Source organism: Hakea prostrata, chromosome 8, assembly GCF_041222555.1.
Source record: "Hakea prostrata isolate BN-2017 chromosome 8, UWA_Hpros_2, whole genome shotgun sequence".
Classification (NCBI taxonomy): Eukaryota; Viridiplantae; Streptophyta; class Magnoliopsida; order Proteales; family Proteaceae; genus Hakea; species Hakea prostrata.
Window position 1 is genome coordinate 37,585,675 of NC_142607.1, and position 22,519 is coordinate 37,608,193.

Below are 22,519 nucleotides of genomic sequence, written 5' to 3' on the forward strand. Positions count from 1 at the left end.
TTACCCACAAGAAATACTCTTCGATATCATGTAAGTTCAGAGAATGCATGTTAATATACTCCTTGAGATAAATGAATGACCAAAGCTTGGAATAAGTTATGTTCTCACCATAGAAAAAAAATTCGAGAGAAACTCAAGTTTCGACTATGTGAAAATGGGAAACCTAAGTGGGAAACTCAAGTTCAGGTTTTAAGGAGTAGTTTAGGGTGGGACTTTGTATTTAAGCCAATTAGAGTATAAAAAACACATTGGCTATATTTTACTAAAAACATCAATGTAAATATGTCATTCAATGTACATAACATCAATGTAGAGTTGTGCAAAAAGTACACTATAAACTTGACTACTGAAGTGCATAACATTCAATATATAATTTTTAACTTCAAAATACATGACAATAAAAGGAAAGTACAACTTAGTGCCAAAAGGAGTGCCAAAAATAGATCCATCCTGTGAGATGAATAGTACTATGCTTATAACATCCACTTGTCTAACCAACAAACATAGACATCTCATGACATTTTATACCTATTGTTGTCAAGGTAATTGACAACTGTAACTTTATGAGTCTGGTCATCAACATGCTTAAGATAACCAATCTGAAGGAATAGGAAATTTGGATAAGGAAGTCCTAATAGATGGGGTATTTGTTGTGGTATTTGGGAAAACATGAAATAAACAAAAGAAATTAAAAATTTGGAAAAACTACAAAATTTACAAGAATAAGTCTTAGATTTCCACGAAATTTTCCAATTTTCCAAGAAATTTCCCATGTTTCCCATGAAATTAGAGAATTTTTTTCTTCTCATGAACTAGCTGGTCCAATTGGGTTGAACCAAGTTTTGACAGGTTTCGAAGTTTCGACAAGTTTCAACGAAATTTTGACAGTTTCGATTGAAACTGAGGACTTTTTTTTCGGTCCTCATGAGTTTCGTTTCGACCGAAATTTGTACCATGATTCTCACATGCTCTACTGAGGGTAGATTTGAAGGTTCTCATTCTGTCCATTCTTGTAAAAAGTGACCCTGTGAAAGACCCTGTTCCAAAAGGAGGAGCTGTTTTAATGAGTAGATTCGTTTTAAGGGGAGAGAGAGAGAGAGGTGATCAACATTTTGATGCTTCACCACAACAAAAAGACAGTTAAATATGGCACTTTCCCAAACTCTATTCTCCAAATCTACTTTGAACAATTAGCTTTTTCAGCAACTAATCTAACGGATGACTGTAATAGACTATTATCCTATGGCTGTAGGTGTGTTCTGGACGTTTAATTAATAGTAACTTTTTTTCTTCGATCAAAAAAAAAAAAAAAAAAGATTTTGATGCTTCACCATGCCCTACATCAGGTGAAAGATAACAATAATTGGTCTAGGGGAACGGTGGGGACTGATGTTTACAGGAGCCTGACCAAAGTGGCAGCTTAATTACTTTAGTACATCCTCTCTTTTTTCTTTTGGTAGAATTACTTTTAGTACATCCTGATGCATGATGATTTTGGAATCAAGGACAATTTCTTTCATAGAAAATTCTAACCACCCTAGCTGATATAGTGACACAGGAATATGTTTTGTCAAGAATATGTTTTAAAAACACATAAGAATTGGGAGTACTCCATTCAATGGATCAAACTCCAATTTTCCCAGCTCCAGGCATTAAAATATAAGGCTTCCAATAAATATTGAAGTTAAAGGGACTGTGAGGTTGTCATCAAGCTCTGAACTAATTGGAAGTGATTCCACTACTGCTGTTAGCAGAGACACGACGAGAAAGCCAAAAACCATTTCCCAACCTTCCTGAATTAATCCAAACAGGGAAAAGTAGTGCATATACCTGTAGCAAAGTTTACCAAACAATGCAACCATCAGATAGTCACCATATGGGAATTGAAGGAACGGAGTTGTAGAAAAGTGTAATCAAACAATTAGCAAATTACATGATAGAGGCTATGAAACCAGCAATTCCCATTGCAATGCTCCCAGCATAGGACTTGCTTCTGTTGTAGGGAAGCTTCAGGTTTCCAAACCGCCTACCTACTATGTCAGCTAAACCTGAAATGAATATACCAATACCAATACCAATAGTAACCCAAAATGGTGGACAAATCCAAAGAATTTTGCATTAACTCAACACACGTATGAGCAAAGTGTTTCATTTTTGTTTTGACAGTCACAAAAGTAGTTATAGAAATGGAAAGACAGGTGCAAGAGGTGACAAAGAATAAGAAGACCAAAAATGAAAGGAAATGAGGGACGGAAATAGACGGTTAGAACTTGGAACTCAAGAAAGCAGTGATCATAGGATATCTAGCTGAAAAGGAGAGACAACTCATAAAGGGAAAATCACCACTAAATGGTCCAACTAGAAAAACTTTCTTTGTCAGGCCATGTAATTCTACAATGTATGGCAAGATGATGTAGTAGTTCCAACTGTTGGGTAGAGGGGGAAACATTAAGTGTGGTACATTACTGTATCGAGTAACGATACTACTGGTAATTGAGGGGTGAAAAAGACTTTTCTATGTCGGCACTTCCAAATAAATGATTTCAGTGTTTTTGATTACTTTCTTGTTGCTGAAATTCCTTGAAAGAAAGTAATCAACTTATGGCCTGAACAGAAATATGTTTCAAATCTTTTTAACTAGAAGTGGTATGCTACCCTGTTAGCCAGTTGTTACACCCATACACCGACATCAAAAGTTTGGAACTAATGCTGGTGATCTGTTTGATGATCTTTACTGATACTAGGGATTAGTTGTCCAACTTATTTAACCATTATCAGCCCTGATATTTCTTTTTGGTGCACACAGTTATCATTAAGGCAGGGATACCAAGGCTTTAAAGGCCTTCAAAAGCACCCTTGGGAACAGGGCAGCTGCAATGCGTTGCCACAGCAAACAAAACATTTTAGTTTTCCTTATCATATTATAGTTTCCTTTGGCATAAATAAGATAATAAAAATTATATAAGAAAAAAATTCAACAAGAGTGTCTAGCAATATAGCATATAAATATGTTTAAGTTTGACCGGTCAGTTGCTTTAACTTTTCATGAGACCTTTTTGTATTAGATAGAACACAAAAACAACTTTTCGACATATCCACGACTGCCTAATTTCAATTCATATTGAAGAAGCTATGGCCTGACAAACCTTATTTCGTTTACATGAATGCTGTCAAAACTCAAAATTAGCCAAATTGAAATTACTTTTTTCAGTTATCAAAATAAATGAATATTTTACAGAACTTATAGTTTTTAGCTAATTTACCAAACTAAACTTTTATGCAATTTTTAGTCTTAAGAAAAAAACCCAGTACTAAAGAGTTGAAAATTTCATCTACCGATGGAATCCAATTTTGTTCTTGAACTGGGTGCCCATTTTTTCCCTCCTTTTTGAAATCTGATTTATTTAACTACTTTTATCAGACTCAGATGGGGGTATTTGCTTATTTTTATGACTAATATTTTGGGTAAATGATACTACAAATAGGAAATCATTTAGTTGAAGAATATTTGGTGTAAATTACGACCAACAGACCAATAAAAACCAGTTCAACGCACCTTGCAATAAGATGCCAGTTAACTAGGTGTTATGGTCATCATGGTTCAAGCCAATGAACCAGAGCAAATCATTTGGACCAAGCAAAGGGTTCAAATCTGGCCCAACTTGATTCATCTGGTGTTTATCAGACTTGGCACTCCTCGGAAGAGATACTAGCTAAGAAGCTGCAAAGAAGACCAAGTAGTGACACACAGACACAGTTGTCCTCGTGCGACTTCCTGGCAAAAGTAGCGTAGATAGGGATTCGGCGTATCCTTATCCAGACGTCAATCACAACATTTAATTCAGCATTGAATGCACTGAGAATCATTAAATGCTCATTGCTAGTGAGGAAGCTTCTCATTCGTCCAAAGCCTGCCTCGAGTATTGCATCTACACCTTTTGTCCCCCCAACTGTAGGTTGGTGTCACATCAAGATCAACCTGATGCTGACCACTTGATTCACCAACAAGAACTCCAGCTGTCGTGAAAATCACACAGTTCAACTTGCTGAGCAAGCCTCTCCAAGAAGCCACCTCCACCCTTCATCTCATCAGACGAACATCGTAGGGTTAAGAAGCATCCACTATCTCTTTAGGTATGGACCAGCTATATAAATCATCACTATGCATGAACAACGGTAAGACTTGAATGCTCCAGCCATTACTCTCCTACAATTACTCCTGAAGAACATTCTCTTCCCCATCTCCTTGAGCATTTATTCATCAAGGGAGAAACTCTGGTTTTCTTACCTGAATTGACTTAATCATTGGAGGTGGCTTTCCATCCCCAGAGGCGGCCCACGTCCACCATTGTTTTGGTCTCAAGAACCGGACCCGGATCAGGAACAAACCAGGGAGCTCCAAGTACATTTTCACTACAACACTAGGCAACAATAAAAAGCATGGGCACTGGCGCCTAAGCAATGCCTTGACAATTGTGGCTGTGGGTGTCATTAGTCAATTCATGCAAACACCGAGGAAGGTTCATTTAGAAACAGCTTATTCATATTGTTGAAGTTCTGCAATATTCAGGACTCCTAGTCCTGTTGGCAACTGCAAGGGCAAATCTGTCCTTGCCATCTCCTTATTAGTTTAGGTTTATTCAAATTGTTTCATTATTGTATTTCTGCCATCACTTAAGTAAGGGCAGAACGGACTTTTAACAGTAATTGATAATATAAATTGAGGGCCTGTGATAGAAAGATCAGTGAATCACAGGCTACCCCTTTTTCTTGTGATAGCTTGTTCCTTCTTCTTCTTCTCTGCTCTTAATCTAATCACATGTACTTGAATCCTGGAATGGCAGAGCTCCAAGAGGGGGGCTCATTTATCATCCACACCACAACATTAATCTGGTAGGGCACTCTGGTGCTGATTGTAGTAGGGGATCAACCATGGGCTATAGCACCTTCATCGGCAGCAATCTAGTTAGTAATTTTTCCCCCCAGGAGAAAGCAGCAACCTAGTTCTCAGCGCGGTAAGCATCAGACTATTGTGGCTCGATCAAGTGCTAAGGCTGAGTATTGCCCATACTATAACTGAATTATGTGGTTGTAGTCACTTCTTTATGGGTTCAATAATGAGTTGAGGTTTCCCATTACTCTACCCATGAAGATGTCTTGTGGCAGTCAGATGCTATATTTAACAAGAACAAGCCTTATCCCAACAAAATTCACTCAGATACATGGATCCGTGCCTTCTAATCAGCTCTACTTGAGACAATACTAGATATAAGGCCAAATAGTGAATATCCTTTCCCACAACGTCTCCAAAGGTTATTCTAGGTTTGCCCCTAGCTCTTCTAGTTCCTTTGATTTGGATTAAAGAACATGGTCATGCCAGTGATGCCACCTCAATTGACTTTCTCGTAGCTTATCACTTTTGAGAACTATTTCAGACCAGCTCCAATATGATCATTCCTTACTTTAGCCCTCCTCTTTTGCCACGCATCCACCTTAGCATCCTTTCCCACGACGTCTCCTAATGTTATTATAGGTCTGCCCCAACTCTTCTAGTTACTTTGATATGGATTAAATCAACTCTCCGTACTAGAGCACTTAAAGGCCTTCGTTGAACATGGTCATGCCAGTGATGTCACCTCAATCGCTTTTCTCATAGTTTATCATTTTTTAGAGCTACTCCAAACTAGCTCTAATATGATCTCCTTACCTTATCCTTCCTATTTTTCCACTTTAGGATCATCAATTTGTTACACAAAGTTTATCTATATGATGATGCTTCTTACCAACCAACATTCATCACCACACACCATAGCTGCTCATACAAAAGTCCTATAGAATTTTCCTTCTGAGTGTTAAAGGAATATGTTGATCACCACAAACCCTAAACGTACCTCTCCACTTCATCCACCCAATTTTGATTGGTTGGGGAACATCTATGACCTTATTTGCTTATGATTGAACCAAGGTATCTAAAATAACCACATTATGGAATCTCTTTCTCATCAAGTTTCACCATCTCATCATCCATCTGACCACAACCAAAGTTACACACTAGATATTCCATCTTCATTCTACTTACTTTAAAGTTTTTTTATTCCGAAGTTCTTCTTTGTGATTCTAACTTGGTATCAATCCTTGCTTGTGTCTCATCTATCAAAACAATATCATTAGCAAAAAGCAAGCACCAAGGAACCTAATCTTCAGTGTCTTTGGTTAAATCATCCATTATAACTGCAAATAAATATGAGATTAAAGTTAAAGATGATTCTTGATGTAGGCTAACACTAAACGAAAATTCACCACTTCATCTCCCCACCATTCTTACACTTGTTGTTGAATCATCATAGATATCTTTAAGTATGTGCACATATTTACTTGCAACATTTCTCTTCTCTAGTACTTGCCAAATTAACTCTCTAGGGACTCTATCATAAGCTTTTTCAAGGTCAACAAAGAGCATATGAAGATCTTTCTTACACTCATTACACTTTTCCATAAGTCTCCTAATAAAGTAAAAAAACTTCCGTTGGTACATCTTCCTAGCATAAAACTGAAGACATAATACAGTGTTTCATGAGCCCACCACACACATTGAGACTAATTGTCACTTTTTGGGGGATGCTGTAATAAAGAATTTGATTCACTCCATTTGTTTCATCTAATCAAGTATCATTCTAATCCAGTTTGTTGGTGGTTTTGTTTCAACCTAGGCATGGATGATTTATATGCAACTTGAAGGGGAGCATAGAAGCTAGTCGTAACTTGTGGTAGACCTTTCTATGAAGGGGTATCATGGAATGCCTTCTTTAGTTATCATATGTATTCTTCATTCTTATTGGTAGTGTCCTAGTCTAAGCCCGAATCCTTGTAACATAATATTGTTTTCTTATAAATATAAGTTGAAGACCAGTGAGATATATACACATTGGTTCCACAGCTGAACAGTTTATTTTCTCTGGTTCTAGTTCATCCAAAGTGGACTTGAACAAGCCAACTAAAAGCTTGCTCATGAAAAAGATAGTGAATTGATGTAGATCCACCAACAAATTAGGCTTCACTTCTTAAGCATAGGCCTAGAGTTGCAATATATGTGTGTTGGGCAGCTTTACATTGTAATAGACCATTTTTAAGAGCCTATAGTCGAGTACCAAGATTTGAGTGCAAAATCCGTTCTATACTAAGACTCAAGGTGGAAATATGGGTATTGGTCAGATGTTGCTAATAGGAATACAGTCAGATGCAGTTTGTGCAACAGAAACTTTAAAGGAGGAATTGAAGCAACATCTAGTGGGTGGATATGGGGATGTTGTGAAGTGCACCAAGACCACTGCAGCAATTGCCCAAGAGATGAATGTAGTGTTGGTGAAAAATAAAAAGAGGGCTGTTGTTACTGATTTGGATAATGAGGAGTATGATGACATTCAAATTGGAGAAGAACATCTTACTCCTGCCTCTAGGCCCTCTAGTGGAGGAAGTACATTACCTAGTGTAGGGTCTGAGGTTGAGGTGTGCTCCAAGATACCAAGCTCTGGGACTGCATCAAAGAGACTGAAAAGTGCCCTTAATAAGGCACCAGGAAGGGGTCCCATGGATATGCATGTTAGACACACTCCTGAAGAACTTGTTGAAGAAAGGAAGGCTAAGGGTGCCACTTAAAGAACCATCTTGAATAGAATGGGATCTCATGAAGAAAAGAAGCGAGTGGATAACCACATTGCTGATTAGATGTATCAGTGTGGCATTCCATTCAATGCAGTTAAAGCTAAAAGCTTTGAGGTGATGGTCGAGTCTATTGCACAATATGGTTCTGGGTATAAGCCCCCAAGTTACCATGAAGTCAAGGTGCCTTTGTTGAAGAGTGCAAAAGAAAGAACAATGGAGATGAGGAAAAATTATGAAAAGTATTGGAGGAAGTATGGATGCACACTCATGTCTGATGGGTGGACTGACAAAAAGGGTAGGCATCTCATCAATTTTGTTGTCAATTGTCCAGAGGGAACATTCTTCCTTGGTTCTGTGATGCATCTAGCCAGGTGCAAGATGCAAACATGCTCTTTCAGTTATTGGATAGCAAAGTTGAAGAAATTGGGGAAGAGCATGTACTTCAAGTGGTGACTGATAATGCCTCAAATTACAAAGCAACAGGGGCATTATTAATGGAGAAGAGGACTAAATTATATTGGACTCCTTGTGCAACCTACTGTCTTGATTTGATGCTAGAGGACATTGGGAATTTGAAATAATATAAGAAAATGATAATTCAGGGGAAGAGAATTACCACTTTCATTTATAGGCACACAAGATTGTTGGAGGCCTTGAGACAGAAGACAAATGGCAAGGATCTTGTGAGGGCTGCAGTGACTAGGTTTGCCACTTCATTCTTGACATTGCAAAGCTTATTGAAACACAAGGATGATTTAAGGCACTTATTCATTTCTAAGGAGTGGACAAATTTCAATTTGTCCAAGACAAGCAGGGAAGAAAGTAGCTGAAACAACTTTTTCTACGGCATTTTGGCATGGTGTGGAGGATTGTATTAGAGCATCACAACCTCTTATGATTGTATTGAGGATTGTGGATGCTAATGAAAGACCCGCATTGCCTGAAGTGTTTGTAGCCATGCAAGAGGCTAAGAGAAGAATAAAGGACAATTTTGGAGGCAAAGAACGACTCTGGAAGAAAGTCGTACAAATCATTGATAGGCAATGGGAGTGTCAGATGGAGAGACCTCTATATGGTGCAGCCTTTTTTTTAATCCTGGGAAGTTCTACAACTTAGATGATGTAGATGATTATGAGTTGATCACTTCTCTCCAAACTTCTTTCAATGAAGTTGTTGGAAGACTAGCGCCTGATGCACATCAACAAGATAAGATATTGTCTTGGGTAAGTGACTACAAGGAAGGTAGAGGTCCTTTGTCCACAGCTATAGCTATCAGACAGCGTACAACTATGAGTCCTCATAAGTTTTTTCTTGTATATATTATTTTTAGTTATACTTATTTGGTTTGTAACTCCACCTATTATGTTAATCTTTTTTTTTTTAATACTATAGTTACATGGTGGGATACATATGGAGGAATTGCTTTTGAGCTTACAAAGGTTGCACGGAGGATACTAGGCCTTTGTTGTTCTTCCTCTGGTTGTGAACGGAATTGGAGCACATTTGAGTTTGTAAGTATTAAGTGATTCAAGTATTTAAGACACTTTTAAATTTAAACTTAGAAGAATGACTTGGGATTCTTTTCAATTGCTTATGAATTCAGATTCACACCAAGAAGAGGAATAGGCTAGAACATGAAAGGTTGAATGATCTAGCTTTTGTTCAGTACAATTGTCGTCTTCAAGAAAGGTTTGATGAAAGGCGATTAAAGAGTAGAAATTATGATCCACTACTCCTTGATGAGCTTGACTGGAGCAGTGAGTGGATGGTTAATCAGCCTAATGATTTAGTCCATCCTGAGGGTGATCTTACTTGGAGCACTATTGATAGAGCTATAGGGGCATCTTCATCACTTGAGGGCTAGACTAGACCGAGGAGATGTCAACCAAGTGGATCAACATCTGGTGGAGTCAATATATGTTACTCACGTCGCAGGTCTTTGGAGAGGGTGGTTGAGGAACATGACTCTGAGTCTGATGGAGACATGGAAGAAGAGGAAGATTTGCATGATGATGAGAACATTGCAAATGATTTTGGTTTGAGGTCTACCTCTTTAGAGCAACAAGAAGTTCGAGAAGATCTCCCACTTGCTACCAATTTGCTTGATGATGATTATGACTAGCTGACTTATACTTTTCTATTGGGAATTTTGGATATGGATTGTGGATTTTTATTGGGAATTTTGGATATGAGTGTGTTAGTATATTTGGGATTTGGACTTTAGAGTTTAGATATAAGTGGGACTGTTTGCTTAAATATTTAAAATTTTATATTTAGATATAATATGCTTTGTTTCATTTTCTTCTTTTACTTGTGAAGATATTTGGCTACAGCTCAACAATGTAGAAGAGGTGGAGTTCTAGGTGCTGGTGGAGGTGGAGCCGTGGAGTTGTAGGTGGTGCTAGTGTTGGTGACATTTAATGAAGGTATGTTGTCTAGTGTTTATTTGTTTTGCTCATGCATCTATGTGTTTACTATTTAGTTACATTTTATCGTATCTTGATTCTTGTTAATGATAGTATGATACTTGAAATTTATTTAGGACCTACTATGTTGGATGACTTGAGGTAGGCTAAATGGCTAATATTAGTTTTTTTATTATATATAAGATATGTTTATAATGAATTAGTGTATGAGATGTACACTAAAAAGTAAAAATTTCACTTAAAACGCCTCGACCGCCTCAAAAGCGTCTCGGAGGGCGCCTCGTCGACTCATCACCCCAACTAGCTAAAACCGCCTCGCATCGCCTCGTCACCGTGACCTATGCACTTATCTTGACAATTTTTCCCTTACCTTTGGAGATTGTCCCTTGGCAAATTTTCCCTTTAGAGATCTAACATTGCTACAAATCTAACGTTTCACTTTTGCTGTTGTACTTTAGCAGTTGTTACCCCACTGTTTTAGCCAAGTTGGACATGTGTGATATCCATGCCTTAACTTGAGGGGGAATGTTGGAAGTATAATTAAGGTTTCCTAATTGGAGTAGACTCCTCTTTTAGTTACATCTTTTGTTTTCTTATATTCTTTATATTGATTTCATATTTTGTGTTAGACTAGGTTTTCTAATATCTAGGATTGGTTTTTCCATTCTATTTGCTTTGTATTTCCTTATCCTACTCAAAATATGATTTACTCAGATTTTAACTATAAATATCCCATTGGGGACTATGAATGAAGATAACCTTCTGATCAATAATTTCTTCAAATAACAACATAAACTAATCATTTAGATAATTTGAATAAGTCAATCATCACACCTAATGATATGAACCACTTAAAAATCATATCAATTTTTATTTTCAGCAGAAAATGGGAAGATGAAAGCAAAACCCCATGATCTAGAATTGAAAAACAAGGATTAAAATAATAGCTTCAATGCAATGTAGACCCTTAAATCAAAGAAAAAGGAAAAGGAGAGAAGAGAGAACTTATATGGTGAAGAAGTAAACGACTATGATAAGAAGCTGAGAACAGAAGTTGCATCGGTATATATCGCGACGTATCGGTATGTACCACCCCGTATCGGTGTGTATTAGCCGATAAATTGAGATACGCAAGAGATGATTCGGAAAAACAAAATTTTAGATATGTATCGTATTGCAACCCTACAATATGATGCGTATCGGCCGATACAATTGGATATGGGCTGATACTTTAAGCCTTGCTCACAACTGACCATGGACATTTGCCTACCAAAACACCATTCCGAAACATTAAAATAAAAAAATAATAATAAAAAATTTTAAAATTTTAAAAATTTTAAAAATTTTAAAAATAAAATAAAAAAGAAAAAAGGAGCACTATCTCACTGAGATCTCAGCAAGATCCCACTGACATCTCAGCAAGATCTCAAAATATCTATAACCTTGACCAGGTCAGGATGGCAGTTCAAGACAAGTTTCGAACCTTGCTTAAAAGTCACATGACTTTGCAGCATGTCTTTAGCAACCTAAAACTCTCCCACGATTTGATTAAGCGAGTGTTGCTATACTTAAGCTAATTAGTTAAGTTGTTGCTGCAGATCAAAAGACTACATCCGCAAGAAGGTCCATGAAGAAGCCCTAAAAGCCCTTCATCAGTATCTACACCGGCAAGAAGTCCAAGAAGAACTCCCTTATCCATTATCTATAAAAAGCCCTAAGATTCTCCGAAGCAGGACATCATTTTCCTACCACAGAAATCACTGGAACTTGGTTGAAACCCTCCACCAGTCTCCCTACCACTCAATCCTAATTTCAGCCGTTAACCATCAATCATCACAGAGTTCCATCAAACCCTAGAAATCTCCTTAAAGCCTAAAACAGGACCTAAACTTGCTTCACTGTTTTAGCCCAAACTTGGACTAAAACTTCAATCCACTAGAGGCATACACTCGAATATTGTTACCCCTCATTCCCGCCTTCAAAACATTAAACTAGTTATAATTAACTTACTGATGGTTCCATCCCACATTCCTTCACAGCACACTGATCCTCAGTTAAACCTCTTTAATCCAAGGCTCAGCTGTTATTCACGTTTCAGCTTTAGTTGGTTTTCCATTTCAATAAGTAAGTGTGAAGGGCTGCTAAGTCAAACCCACCCCCTCCTGCCCCCCAGAATAAATTCCCTCCTCATGTGAAAACTAAAGCGAGTCCTCCGTCCCAGATTCCATCGCCGCGGCCATCTGGTTCACCGGTACTACCAAAAAGTCTCATGCTTACGTTACTGTTACTGATGTAAGCTGTTGCTGCTGCCTCCTCCTCCTCTCCTGAGTAGAAGTCTCTAGTTTGTTTGGCATTTAAAGTCTAAGCTTATGGTCTTTGTTTTAAAGTCAAAGCTGCTGTGGGGATTGGTTGGAGCAATTGACTCCTTGCTGGTGAGAAGCCTGGCAGGTTCTAATCAAGCTTCCCTTCAACAAGGTTGAAAATTGACTTCCTCCAGCAAGGCTTCTTCATGTTTCAGTCTCATTGAAGCTGCTGCCATTGAAGGGCTGCAACTACAGTGCATTCAAGTTTGAGTCTGTGTTTCAAATCCCTAACCCTAACCCATTTCCCCCTTTGATTTCTGTTTTCCCCTTGAACCCTAATCATTTGCAAAGCCTAGTCAACCCCCTCCCCACCCCATCCCAAACCAAACCCCCAACCCACCCGCCAAAAAAAAGGAAGGTTTCCTGAGCCCTGAATTAGAATAGTCCCAAATCACCATTGGAGGATGTCCTTACCCCTGCTGCAAAGTCGAACCAGAGAATCCCCTTCATCCATCCATTAAAACCCCAAGAAATCATGAAGTACCTGAATTTGAGTTTCCGCGAAAGTAGAAACTTCAACCCCCAAATCCAGCCAACCGAGCCACCAGTTTTCTTCATAACTTCAACTACAAATTATCCACCCCCCCCCCCCAAAAAAAAAAAAAAAAAAAAAAAAAAGGGGAAAAACACCCACACACAAAAATAGATAAATAAGTGTGTTACACTTGATCTCAGTTTCAGTACCAATCAAACATTAGAAACCTAACATCCATTCAGCCCAAGATTCCCTCCAAAAGCCTGAGAGCTGAGGTTCTAAATACCAGATATCTAATCATCAGAATTCATTCATATTGGACAGCATCCCCTCAAAAGAATTCCCCAACTTGATCTGCATTGCAACCTCAAACTCCCCTGAAAAAGGCTAGGGTTTGACCAGTTCCTAATTCTATACATAAATTTTGACGTTCTGACTTGCTAGAAGTCTACAATTCCTAATGTGATGATAATTAACTGCTTAATCCCTCTCCTAAATAAACAAAATACTAATAAAAAAGATAAGGCAACCAATTTAGGTAGACTTTGAAATACCCATCACAAATAGACACTAAATTAAAATGTTAGAAATGTCACGGAAACTTAAAAACCTTTTAAAACAACACCAAGATCACAGTGAGAGAATTAGCTTTGACCTTCCAAAATATTCCTAAAGAAAAGTGACAGTAAATAATTTTCTGTGATGCAATATTCCCAATCACCAAAATTAACCCAATTTTCGTTAAGTATATCTAAGGAACTGATTTTTCATTAGGAGATTTCTCCAATCATGCACAATTTTTTGGTGGGCTATAATCTGTATTAGCCACATATGCTGATGCTTTCTTCCTATTCGTGGAATGGCAAGTAATTGTTGACTTAGTACATTGGTTGGCAGATTACTAGGTAGCTTACTTAATGCATAAAAGTTGAACAACTTTGGTTTTGGTGCAGAAAGTATCAGTGTTCCAATAATTCTAACAACTCAGCCTTATCCTTCGTTATTTCATAAAGGTGCTAAAACTAACTGAAATCCGAGCCAAGATGAGTTAATATACTTAAGCTTACAAAGAGTTGAAGTTGATAGTAGTACCATCTCCCGCACAGAGATTGCAAACTGCCGCAATTGATATGGGGGAAGTTCGCCAATAAATTGCACAAGCCAATGTTATTGTAGCAGCATAGTATAGCGGTCCCTTCAGAAGTTCCCTAAGGCACTCAAAAAGAAAAATGGAATTACAATATGAGAACTTTAAATTATTGTCAGTCAGAAAACCTGAGAAATTGACAAAATTCTGAAAAGGTTGACCTTTGTCCAGACCATTATTTACAGAGCACACTTGGCACAGTAAGGTGTTAGAAGTCACCATCTAATGGCAACCTAAGAGGGGGGGGAACAATGAAGAAAACCAACCTGATCATCGAATCTTTAGCATTTCATTCCACAGGATGAAGATTAATCAATAGAACTAGAGAAAAATTCTATCAAAAGATTCAACAACAACAACAATAAGCCCTATCCCAACTAAATGGGGTCGGCTACATGGATTCTTGCCTTTCAATCAGTTATGTTTGAGGCCATGCTAGATACAAGGCCTAAGCTATGCATATCCTTTCTCACCACTTCTCTTAAGGTTATCTTAGGTCTACCCCTAGCTCTTCTAGTCCCTTCAATCTGGATTATATCCTTTTCCGTACAGGGGCCTTTATAGGTCTCCGTTGAATGTGGTTGTGCCACCTCAAACGACTTTCTCGAAGCTTATCACTTATAGGAGCAACTCCCAAACCAACTCTAATATGATCATTCATTATCTTATCCTTCCTAGTTTTGCCACTCATCCATCTTAGCATCCTCATTTCTGCTTCACTAAGTTCATCTATATGATTCTTTTTAACAGCCCAACACTGCACCGTACATCATAGGAAGTCAAACAACGGTCCTATAAAATTTTCCTTTAAGCTTTAATAGAATACGCCAATCACACAAGACCCTAGATGCACCTCTCCACTTCATCCACCCTATTTTAATTCTTTGGGAAACATCATCCTCTATATCACCTCTTTTATTTATAATTGAACCTAGGTACCTAAAACAATCACTATGAGGAATATCCTTATTGTCAAGTATCACCACCTCATCGTCTGTCCGATCATGACTGAAGTTACAAACTATATATTTTGTCTTCATTCTACTTAGTTTAAAACCTCTTGATTCCAAAGCTGCTCTTCATGATTCTAATTTGGTATAAATCCCCACTTAAGTCTCATCTATTAGTACAATATCATTAGCAAAAAACATACATCAGGGGACCTCATGTTGAATGTCTTTGTTTAATTCATCCATTACAAGTGCAAATAGATATGGGCTAAAAGTTTATCCTTAATGTAGCCTAACTATAATTGGGAATTCATTACTTTGTCCCCCCCCCCACTATTCTTACACTTGTCACTAAACCATCATACATATCCTTAACTAGGTCTACATATTTACTTGCAACACTTATTTTCTCTAGTACTTGCCAAATTAACGCCCTAGGAACTCTATCATAAGCCTTTTTTAGGTCAATAAATACCATATGAAGGTCTTTCCTACATTCTCTATACCTTTCCATAAGTCTCCTAATTAGGTAAATAGCCTCTGTTGTAGATCTTCCCGGCATAAACCCAAACTGATTCTCCGTAATTGTAGTTAAGTGTCTTAAATGGGTTTCAGTTACTCTTTCCTATAATTTCATAGTATGGCTCATTAGTTTAATACCCCTATAGTTATTACAACTTTGAATATCTCCTTTATTTTTGTAAATTGAAACCACGACGCTTCTCCTCCATTCATCTAGCATTTTTCCTATGCTCATAATCTTATTAAACAACTTAGTCAACCAAACTAGTCCATGGGTTCCTAAGCTCTTCCATACTTCTATTAGGATTCATCAGGACCTTGTGTTTGCCGAGTTTCATCCTCCCTAGTGCTTCTTTACTTTAGACATCAAAATTCTCCATATATAAGTTCAAAATTTGGTGCCTTGGTGAATGGTGTAATCATTTGAATCATAGGTGCTTAAAGTATGCTTGTTTAATAGACTAGAGAAATAGATTTTCCATCTTTTCTTAATGTCCTCATCACATACTAGTACTTTACCATCCCCATTTTTAATACATCTAACATGGTCAATATCCCTATTCTTCCTATCTTTAAACTTAACTATCTTATAAATAGATTTTTCCCCTTCCTTCGTGCCCAACTTATTGTATAACTCTTCATACTTCTTTTCCCCTTGTTTTTCCCACAATTTTCTTAGCTTCATTTCTATCCAACCTATACCTTTGAAGATCCTCAACATCCTTAGTTCTTTCTCATGTCTTAAAACTAGATTTCTTATTCTTAACGGCAGCTTGAACCTCACTATCCCACCACCAAGTCTCTTTATAGAAATGGAGTTTTCCTTTTGATTCACCTAGGACATCTTTAGCCACCTTCTTGATACACATAGCCATCTCATTCCACATTGCATTAGTATCCCCCTTAAAATTCCACTTTCCTTGTTTGACTACTTTATTAGCTACAGATTTTAAGCAGTCTCCTTTCAAGTTGCACCATCTTATCCTAAGATAGTTAACCTTGCACCTTATATGAGTTTTTGGGGTTAGGCACATATCCAAGACCATAAGTCTATGTTGTGCGGTTAAGCTTTCCCCTGGTGTCACCTTGCAATCCTTGCACAACAATCTATCCATCCTTCTAGTTATGAGGAAATCTATTTGGCTTCTATGATGTCCACTTTTGAAGTTAATTAAATTATCCTCTCTGTCTTTTAAGTAAGTATTTACAATAGATAGATCAAAAGCAACAACAAAATCTAAAATTGAGATCCACTCCCCATTCCTCTCTCCAAAACCATATCATCCATGTACACTCTCATAGCCTCTTTGATCTTTTCCAATATGTCCATTTAGATCACCTCCTATGATAATCTTTTTTCCTTGACAAATTCCTTGCATTAATCCATCAATATTCTTCCAAAATTCTAGCTTTAGACTTTCATCCAATCCTACTTGAGGTGCATATGCACAAATTATATTTACGAACTCTTTCTCCATTACAAGTATGATAACAATAATCCTATCACCTACTCTTTTAACATCCACCACATCATTTTTGAAATCTTTATCCACTATTATACCTACTCCATTTTTATTAGATTAATCTCTAGTAAACCGAAGTTTAAAGTCATCCAACTCTTTAGCTTTTTTACCCTTCCATCTAGTCTCTTGAATGCAAGCTATATTAATCCTTCTTTTCCTCATAATATCTATCAATTTTAAGCTCTTACCTGTTAAAGATCCTATGTTCCAAGATGCCAACCTAATCCTACATTTTTGGATTAGCTTCTTTACCCACACTCGTCCACAACCCTTGCCTAATTATCACCGCATCTAAGCGCCGATGCAACACATTGATAGGGGCTTGTGGTTCCCAATTAAGCCAATTCCCGGTACACAGATCCTAGTTTGTTGCATAGAACTGTAGGACCAGAAGACTTCTTGACCATGCACTTGAGCAGCAAGTATAGGTAGGTAAAATTAACAACACTTGGCATGCAGACATCCTGACATAAAATATCGCTCATAAATTGTTACCTGTAGTCTCCATATCTGCTCATGGACTTGACAGTGGCCTCATCTTTCCATAATCCAAGTCCTATCAAAAGCATTTTTATAATATTTACACCAGGTACAAGAGCTGCTAGAACTGCTGCCTGGTTTCCAGAACTGTAGCGAAAGGATATAGCTGATTTATCAGGAAGATACATGAGAAAATTATGGGGAAATTTCTCTTCAGCAGTTAGCCTACCTGAACAGTGGCCAGAAAAGCATGAAGACCAGACCTACGCTTATATGCACAAGTTTCCGTGACATTTTCTATAGAAAATAAAAAAGAGTGAGAAACTTCAGATAGCATAAAACAAACAAATGAGAAAATAAACCTACAGTTCTCATATAAGAAAAAAAAATGTACTGATAAAAGCCTTCTTTTCATCTCTCCCACTCTCTTCCCTCCACACACACACCCCCCCCCCCCCTTTTCCCTCTAAAATTTAATTGCCTAGCCCCTGTCCATCACATACATATAGAGAAGTTCCTTTTGGGGCATGTAAACTGGTACTTAGAAGTTAGATCTCAACAAATTAACCAAAATTGATACACCTCTACAGAAATCTAACAATAGTAGGTAACATTAGAGACCTAGGAATATGCAAATGTTTTTCCTTGAACACTACAATCTTATAGTCCATCAAAAAATAAAACCATAAGAAAAGGTTAGCACCATCACATTTGTGATGGTTGGATTTTTTTTATGTTTTTTGGTCTCTTAGAAAACAACATATGTTGTTGTACAACAAGGAAAAGATCTTAATAATTACAAAAACCCCATCCCCCCCCCCCCCCAAAAAAAAAAAATTGGGCCTGAAAATCCAGACCCAAAGAAGCTTCCTAAAACTGGCTGAATTACCCCAGGGGTTGGTCATTTTCCAAGCCCCCATGTTAGGGCTCAATATGGGTCTTAACTGAATCACCTCGATCCAAGGGTCCTGGATCTACTCTTGATTTTCTATTTGAGTTTGTAGTTTGAGGGTTATAGTCCTTTTTAAGTTATGTTGAGTTAATTAGTTGTGGATAAGATAAATATCTTTATCCAAAGGGGATCTTATCCTTTAAAGTTTGTTTCTATTTAGAAGTCAGTTATTTGAGTCTCTTATCTCTTAGAGTTAGTTCTGAAATTTGTGTCCTTATTCAATAAGAATCTTTTAACCTAAAGTCCAAGTAAGAAGTTGTTGGATCCCAATTAAATAGGGAATCTCAAGTTGAGTCAAAGTGTCTAATAATTGGCTATTAATAGCCTCTTTATTTCTGAATAAAGCAGATTGGATATCTTGAGTTAAACAGAGGCTTGGATCGTGGGGAACGAAACCCTTATGGCCTGGGCTGGAGAGTAATTCAGAAATTCAACAAGTCCAGCAGCATCTTTATTCTTTTCAAGTCATTCACAGCAGTGCACACACAAGACATAACAGCCCCAAGTAAGTTGAAGCCCCCCTCCACCATCGCAGCCTTCCCTCACCCTCTTCCCCCACTTGCAAGACTCCCCTGCCCTCTTCCCTGTTTTTCACAGAGTAAAACCCACACTCCCTCACTCCCGCAAGCCCTAGAGCCCTTCCCCTTTTCTGTTTCAGCTCCCTGGGTTTCCCCTCCACCTTCCTGCAACCCTACATACCCTTCCTCAACCCATCCAGTCCTTGTGCATCCCCCCCCCCCCCAAAAAAAAAAAACCCTCACTCCATTCGATCCCCTATTTTGGGGGCAGAATTCTGAGAAACAGAAAATCCCAGAATTTCTTCAACTTCATACCTTGAAGCCTGAAAATCCTTAGAATAAGACCTGAATCCTCAAGGGCAGCAAGCTTAAGCCCCTGTTCTACCCTAGCCGAAACACCGAGAAAACCTAGTTTTGGGCTGGTTCCTATCTAGAAGATCCTGAAGACCTAACCCAGACCCTGGGTTACATTAGTCATTCTGCATGAAACCCTGTCTGCATTGTAGTAATTAGTAAAATCAATATTCTTGCAGTTCAGTCATGTATTGTTAAATGGGTAGCCCATCAAGTTAGTCAACAAGAGAATATATGGCTAAAATTAAGCCAATCCTTGTTTGTTCTAGTGGGAGCCAAGGTCCAAAAATGGATATGAGTAGATGTTGGTCGAAAACGTCTCTCATTCACAATGGAACAGAATGGTCTCGCTCGATGCGTCATTTGATTTGGTGTCACTGGTAGCCAGGCATGAATTACCAGAGCAGAAATAGATTGTGTTATGTTTCTGTTTCTGGATTGGGGTTTTCTAATAAATCTATGACTTGGGCCTAGGGATTCTTTCAGTTATACATTTCCCACACAGCAGTGAAATTTCAGTTATTTGTCAACAAAATATTTTTTTTCTTTGGAATTCATTTTGCAATCCATGAAGCCGACCCCATTTAATGGGACAAAAGACTTCTTGTTGTTGTTGTAGGTGTAATAATGAGAAAATAATCTATCGACAATCAAAAATATGTCTTCACCTAGCAGCATCTCCTACTCTCTCTTAGCTTCCAAGACAAAAGACAGAAAAGAAGATATCACATCCAGAACCTTGCTACGTTCATCCTCGTGTAATTGCATAAAATGAAGTAGCCACCTGTTACCAAAACTAGGAAAGGAAACGACACCAAAGACAATAATGAAACTATATCCACCAAGAAGAGAATTCAAATTGCTGTTTCTTACTAATCCTTCCTAATCAATTCCTCAATACAGGTGGAGTAACTATTTGTTTTATAACGCAAGAGGATTCTGCAGCAAAAAATCTGGAAGTAGGAGAGTAATCAGGTGGAGTTACTAGTTGTTTTAAAAGAACTGATTTAGCACATTCAGACAAGAACAGCGAAGCTCTTAACACCAACATCAATCAATGAAGTCAACCACAAGTCCAACAACAGGGAAATGAAATCTTAAAATCCAACTTCATAAATTTCAGTACCTCACAGTCTTAAACCCCAATTTAAACCTCATTCACTAAAATTGAGCTAGTGTTTCAATTTTGAAAAACAGAGGTAAGAAATAAGAACCTGCTCAAGGATCCCGTTCTTCGCCAATTCCCCCCAAAATCGAAGCAGGGAGAGAGCAGCGCAGCCCGTTAGGGTTGCAACGCAGAGGTCTCTTGTGACCGGATTTTCCGGCAACATAGATACCGCAACTGAAGTTCGACACCGGCGAACCCTTCGGATGGCTGTGGTGTAGGATTGTAATCTGAGATTGTTGCAGATAATGCAGGAAGGAATGGCGGAAGCAGAGGGTTTATTCGGCTTCAGAAGAATGAAGTTAACTGAGCTGACGTTCGATTGGTAGAACTGAACGGGGAAGAACTGAACGAGGAAGAACCGAACTTGGGGAATTAATATGTTACTGAACTTGGCAGCCATTAAAAGAGTGGATTAGTTTGTCTACACCCTAGATATCCGGGAAATGGTGATTTTTTTCAATCCAGCAGAGGAACCTCGATCCATGTGATGTTTCCAGATGTCTCCCTCATGAAATTAGTTGAAAATAAATGTGCAGACAGTTTGGTTGTCGGACCTATACCGAAAAAAAAAACAAGACTTACTGTGTGACCTGTACCAAATCCAGGAAAACGCCACAACTATTTAAAATGGGAATTTAAATAAAATATGGAGGGTATTATATGATAGGTGGGGCTGCCGCTATGCTCCAACCTCGGATTTAAACTCTGATCTCTTACTTGGAAGACTTGATTTTTTATCATCGGGACTCCAAAGTGTGATGTAATAAAGTTCGGTGGTACGCATTTTAGCGAACGCATCGAATTTTGCTCAATCGCTAATATTTAGGGATGGTTTCGTTCAAAGAGAGCCAGAGAGGTTTGCCGTTTAGGTCGCTGCAACCACAACCGATTCTTCACCTCTAGAGATTAACACCACCGACAATATTGCAGCTGTCGGGAAGCCTTCCAAGCTCAACTTCTTTGGGATCACCACCGATTTCGATTCTCCGCCTGCAATAGTCAAAAAAAAAATGCCGACAGAGAGAAACTAACCCCTAAAGCCATTGATAAGTATGCCTCTTTTGTTTACAAATGAACTGCCAAAGCACAATCAGTAGATTGCTGATGTGCAAGAGTATGAGAGTGCTGCCTCTTCTCCGTTCTCTTTCAAATCTGGCAAGTCTGATGTCTAGCAGAGCCTTGTGAATGGTTCAGACTTCAAAGGCCAGGGGCGAGTTAAGAATCTTTAACACTTGCGAATTGGTTCATCATCACAGGGTCAACAGGAGTTGAAAGTTGCAGCGGCAACGTTGTTGGCGAGGTGAAAGATGGGGTATCTGCTGGAAGGATGAGGTAATGAAGCATTGAAGCGTTGATACGAGGATTTGAACAAAAGAGAGAGATACCGGCGAAATTCTGCAAAGTTTCGGCGATTTTTGCCATTATTTCACTGATTTTCTGACGAGATTTGGCCTGTATAGATTTTGCCCTATTTTCGATTTCGATCCTTGTCGAACTCGACGAATTTCACCATATTTCAAGTAAAATTCACCGATATGCTTTTCCTTAGACTAGACCACCCCTTCAGATTAAATTTTTTTATTTTTTATTTTTTGATCTGTAAAACCCTAGCTTCACATGGTCAAATTCCTTATATCCTTTCGTGTTATAATAATATATGTTTTTTATTTCAATTATGTTTTAAATTTCAAGAAAAGCTTGTCTAATTAGCAAATAAAATTTCCTAATTATACCGGTAGAATTAGCAGTTATCAGTGCAAAAAAAAAAAAAATTACATGAATAAGTACTTTGAAAATTTTCTTTACAAAAATAATCACTCAATGTTTTAATCAACAAAAGTAAGTAAAATCAAATTAGCTTCCCTTTAGATTTTTTACCCCTAAAGCTCTCTATACCATCACACAGGTGATGGGGTGGGAAAATTCTTGAAAAACGTGTAAATTTCTTACTTTTCCTTTAAATCCCAAAATAGTATATT

The 22,519-nt window shown here is 38.0% G+C and overlaps 1 protein-coding gene across 1 annotated transcript; it reads right to left on the reverse strand.

Moving 5' to 3' along the window:
• Window positions 1–173: 173 nt before the first annotated feature.
• FOLK (Phosphatidate cytidylyltransferase family protein) lies at window positions 174–21,117 on the reverse strand. Its single transcript, XM_089164672.1, has 6 exons — window positions 20,587–21,117; window positions 17,778–17,845; window positions 17,564–17,695; window positions 14,019–14,134; window positions 1,934–2,048; window positions 174–1,830 (listed from the first exon to the last, which is right to left on the reverse strand). Exons 1-6 carry the CDS (start codon window positions 20,938–20,940, stop codon window positions 1,653–1,655), a joined length of 963 nt encoding a protein of 320 aa, XP_089020798.1. The 5' UTR covers window positions 20,941–21,117; the 3' UTR covers window positions 174–1,652.
• Window positions 21,118–22,519: the final 1,402 nt, after the last annotated feature.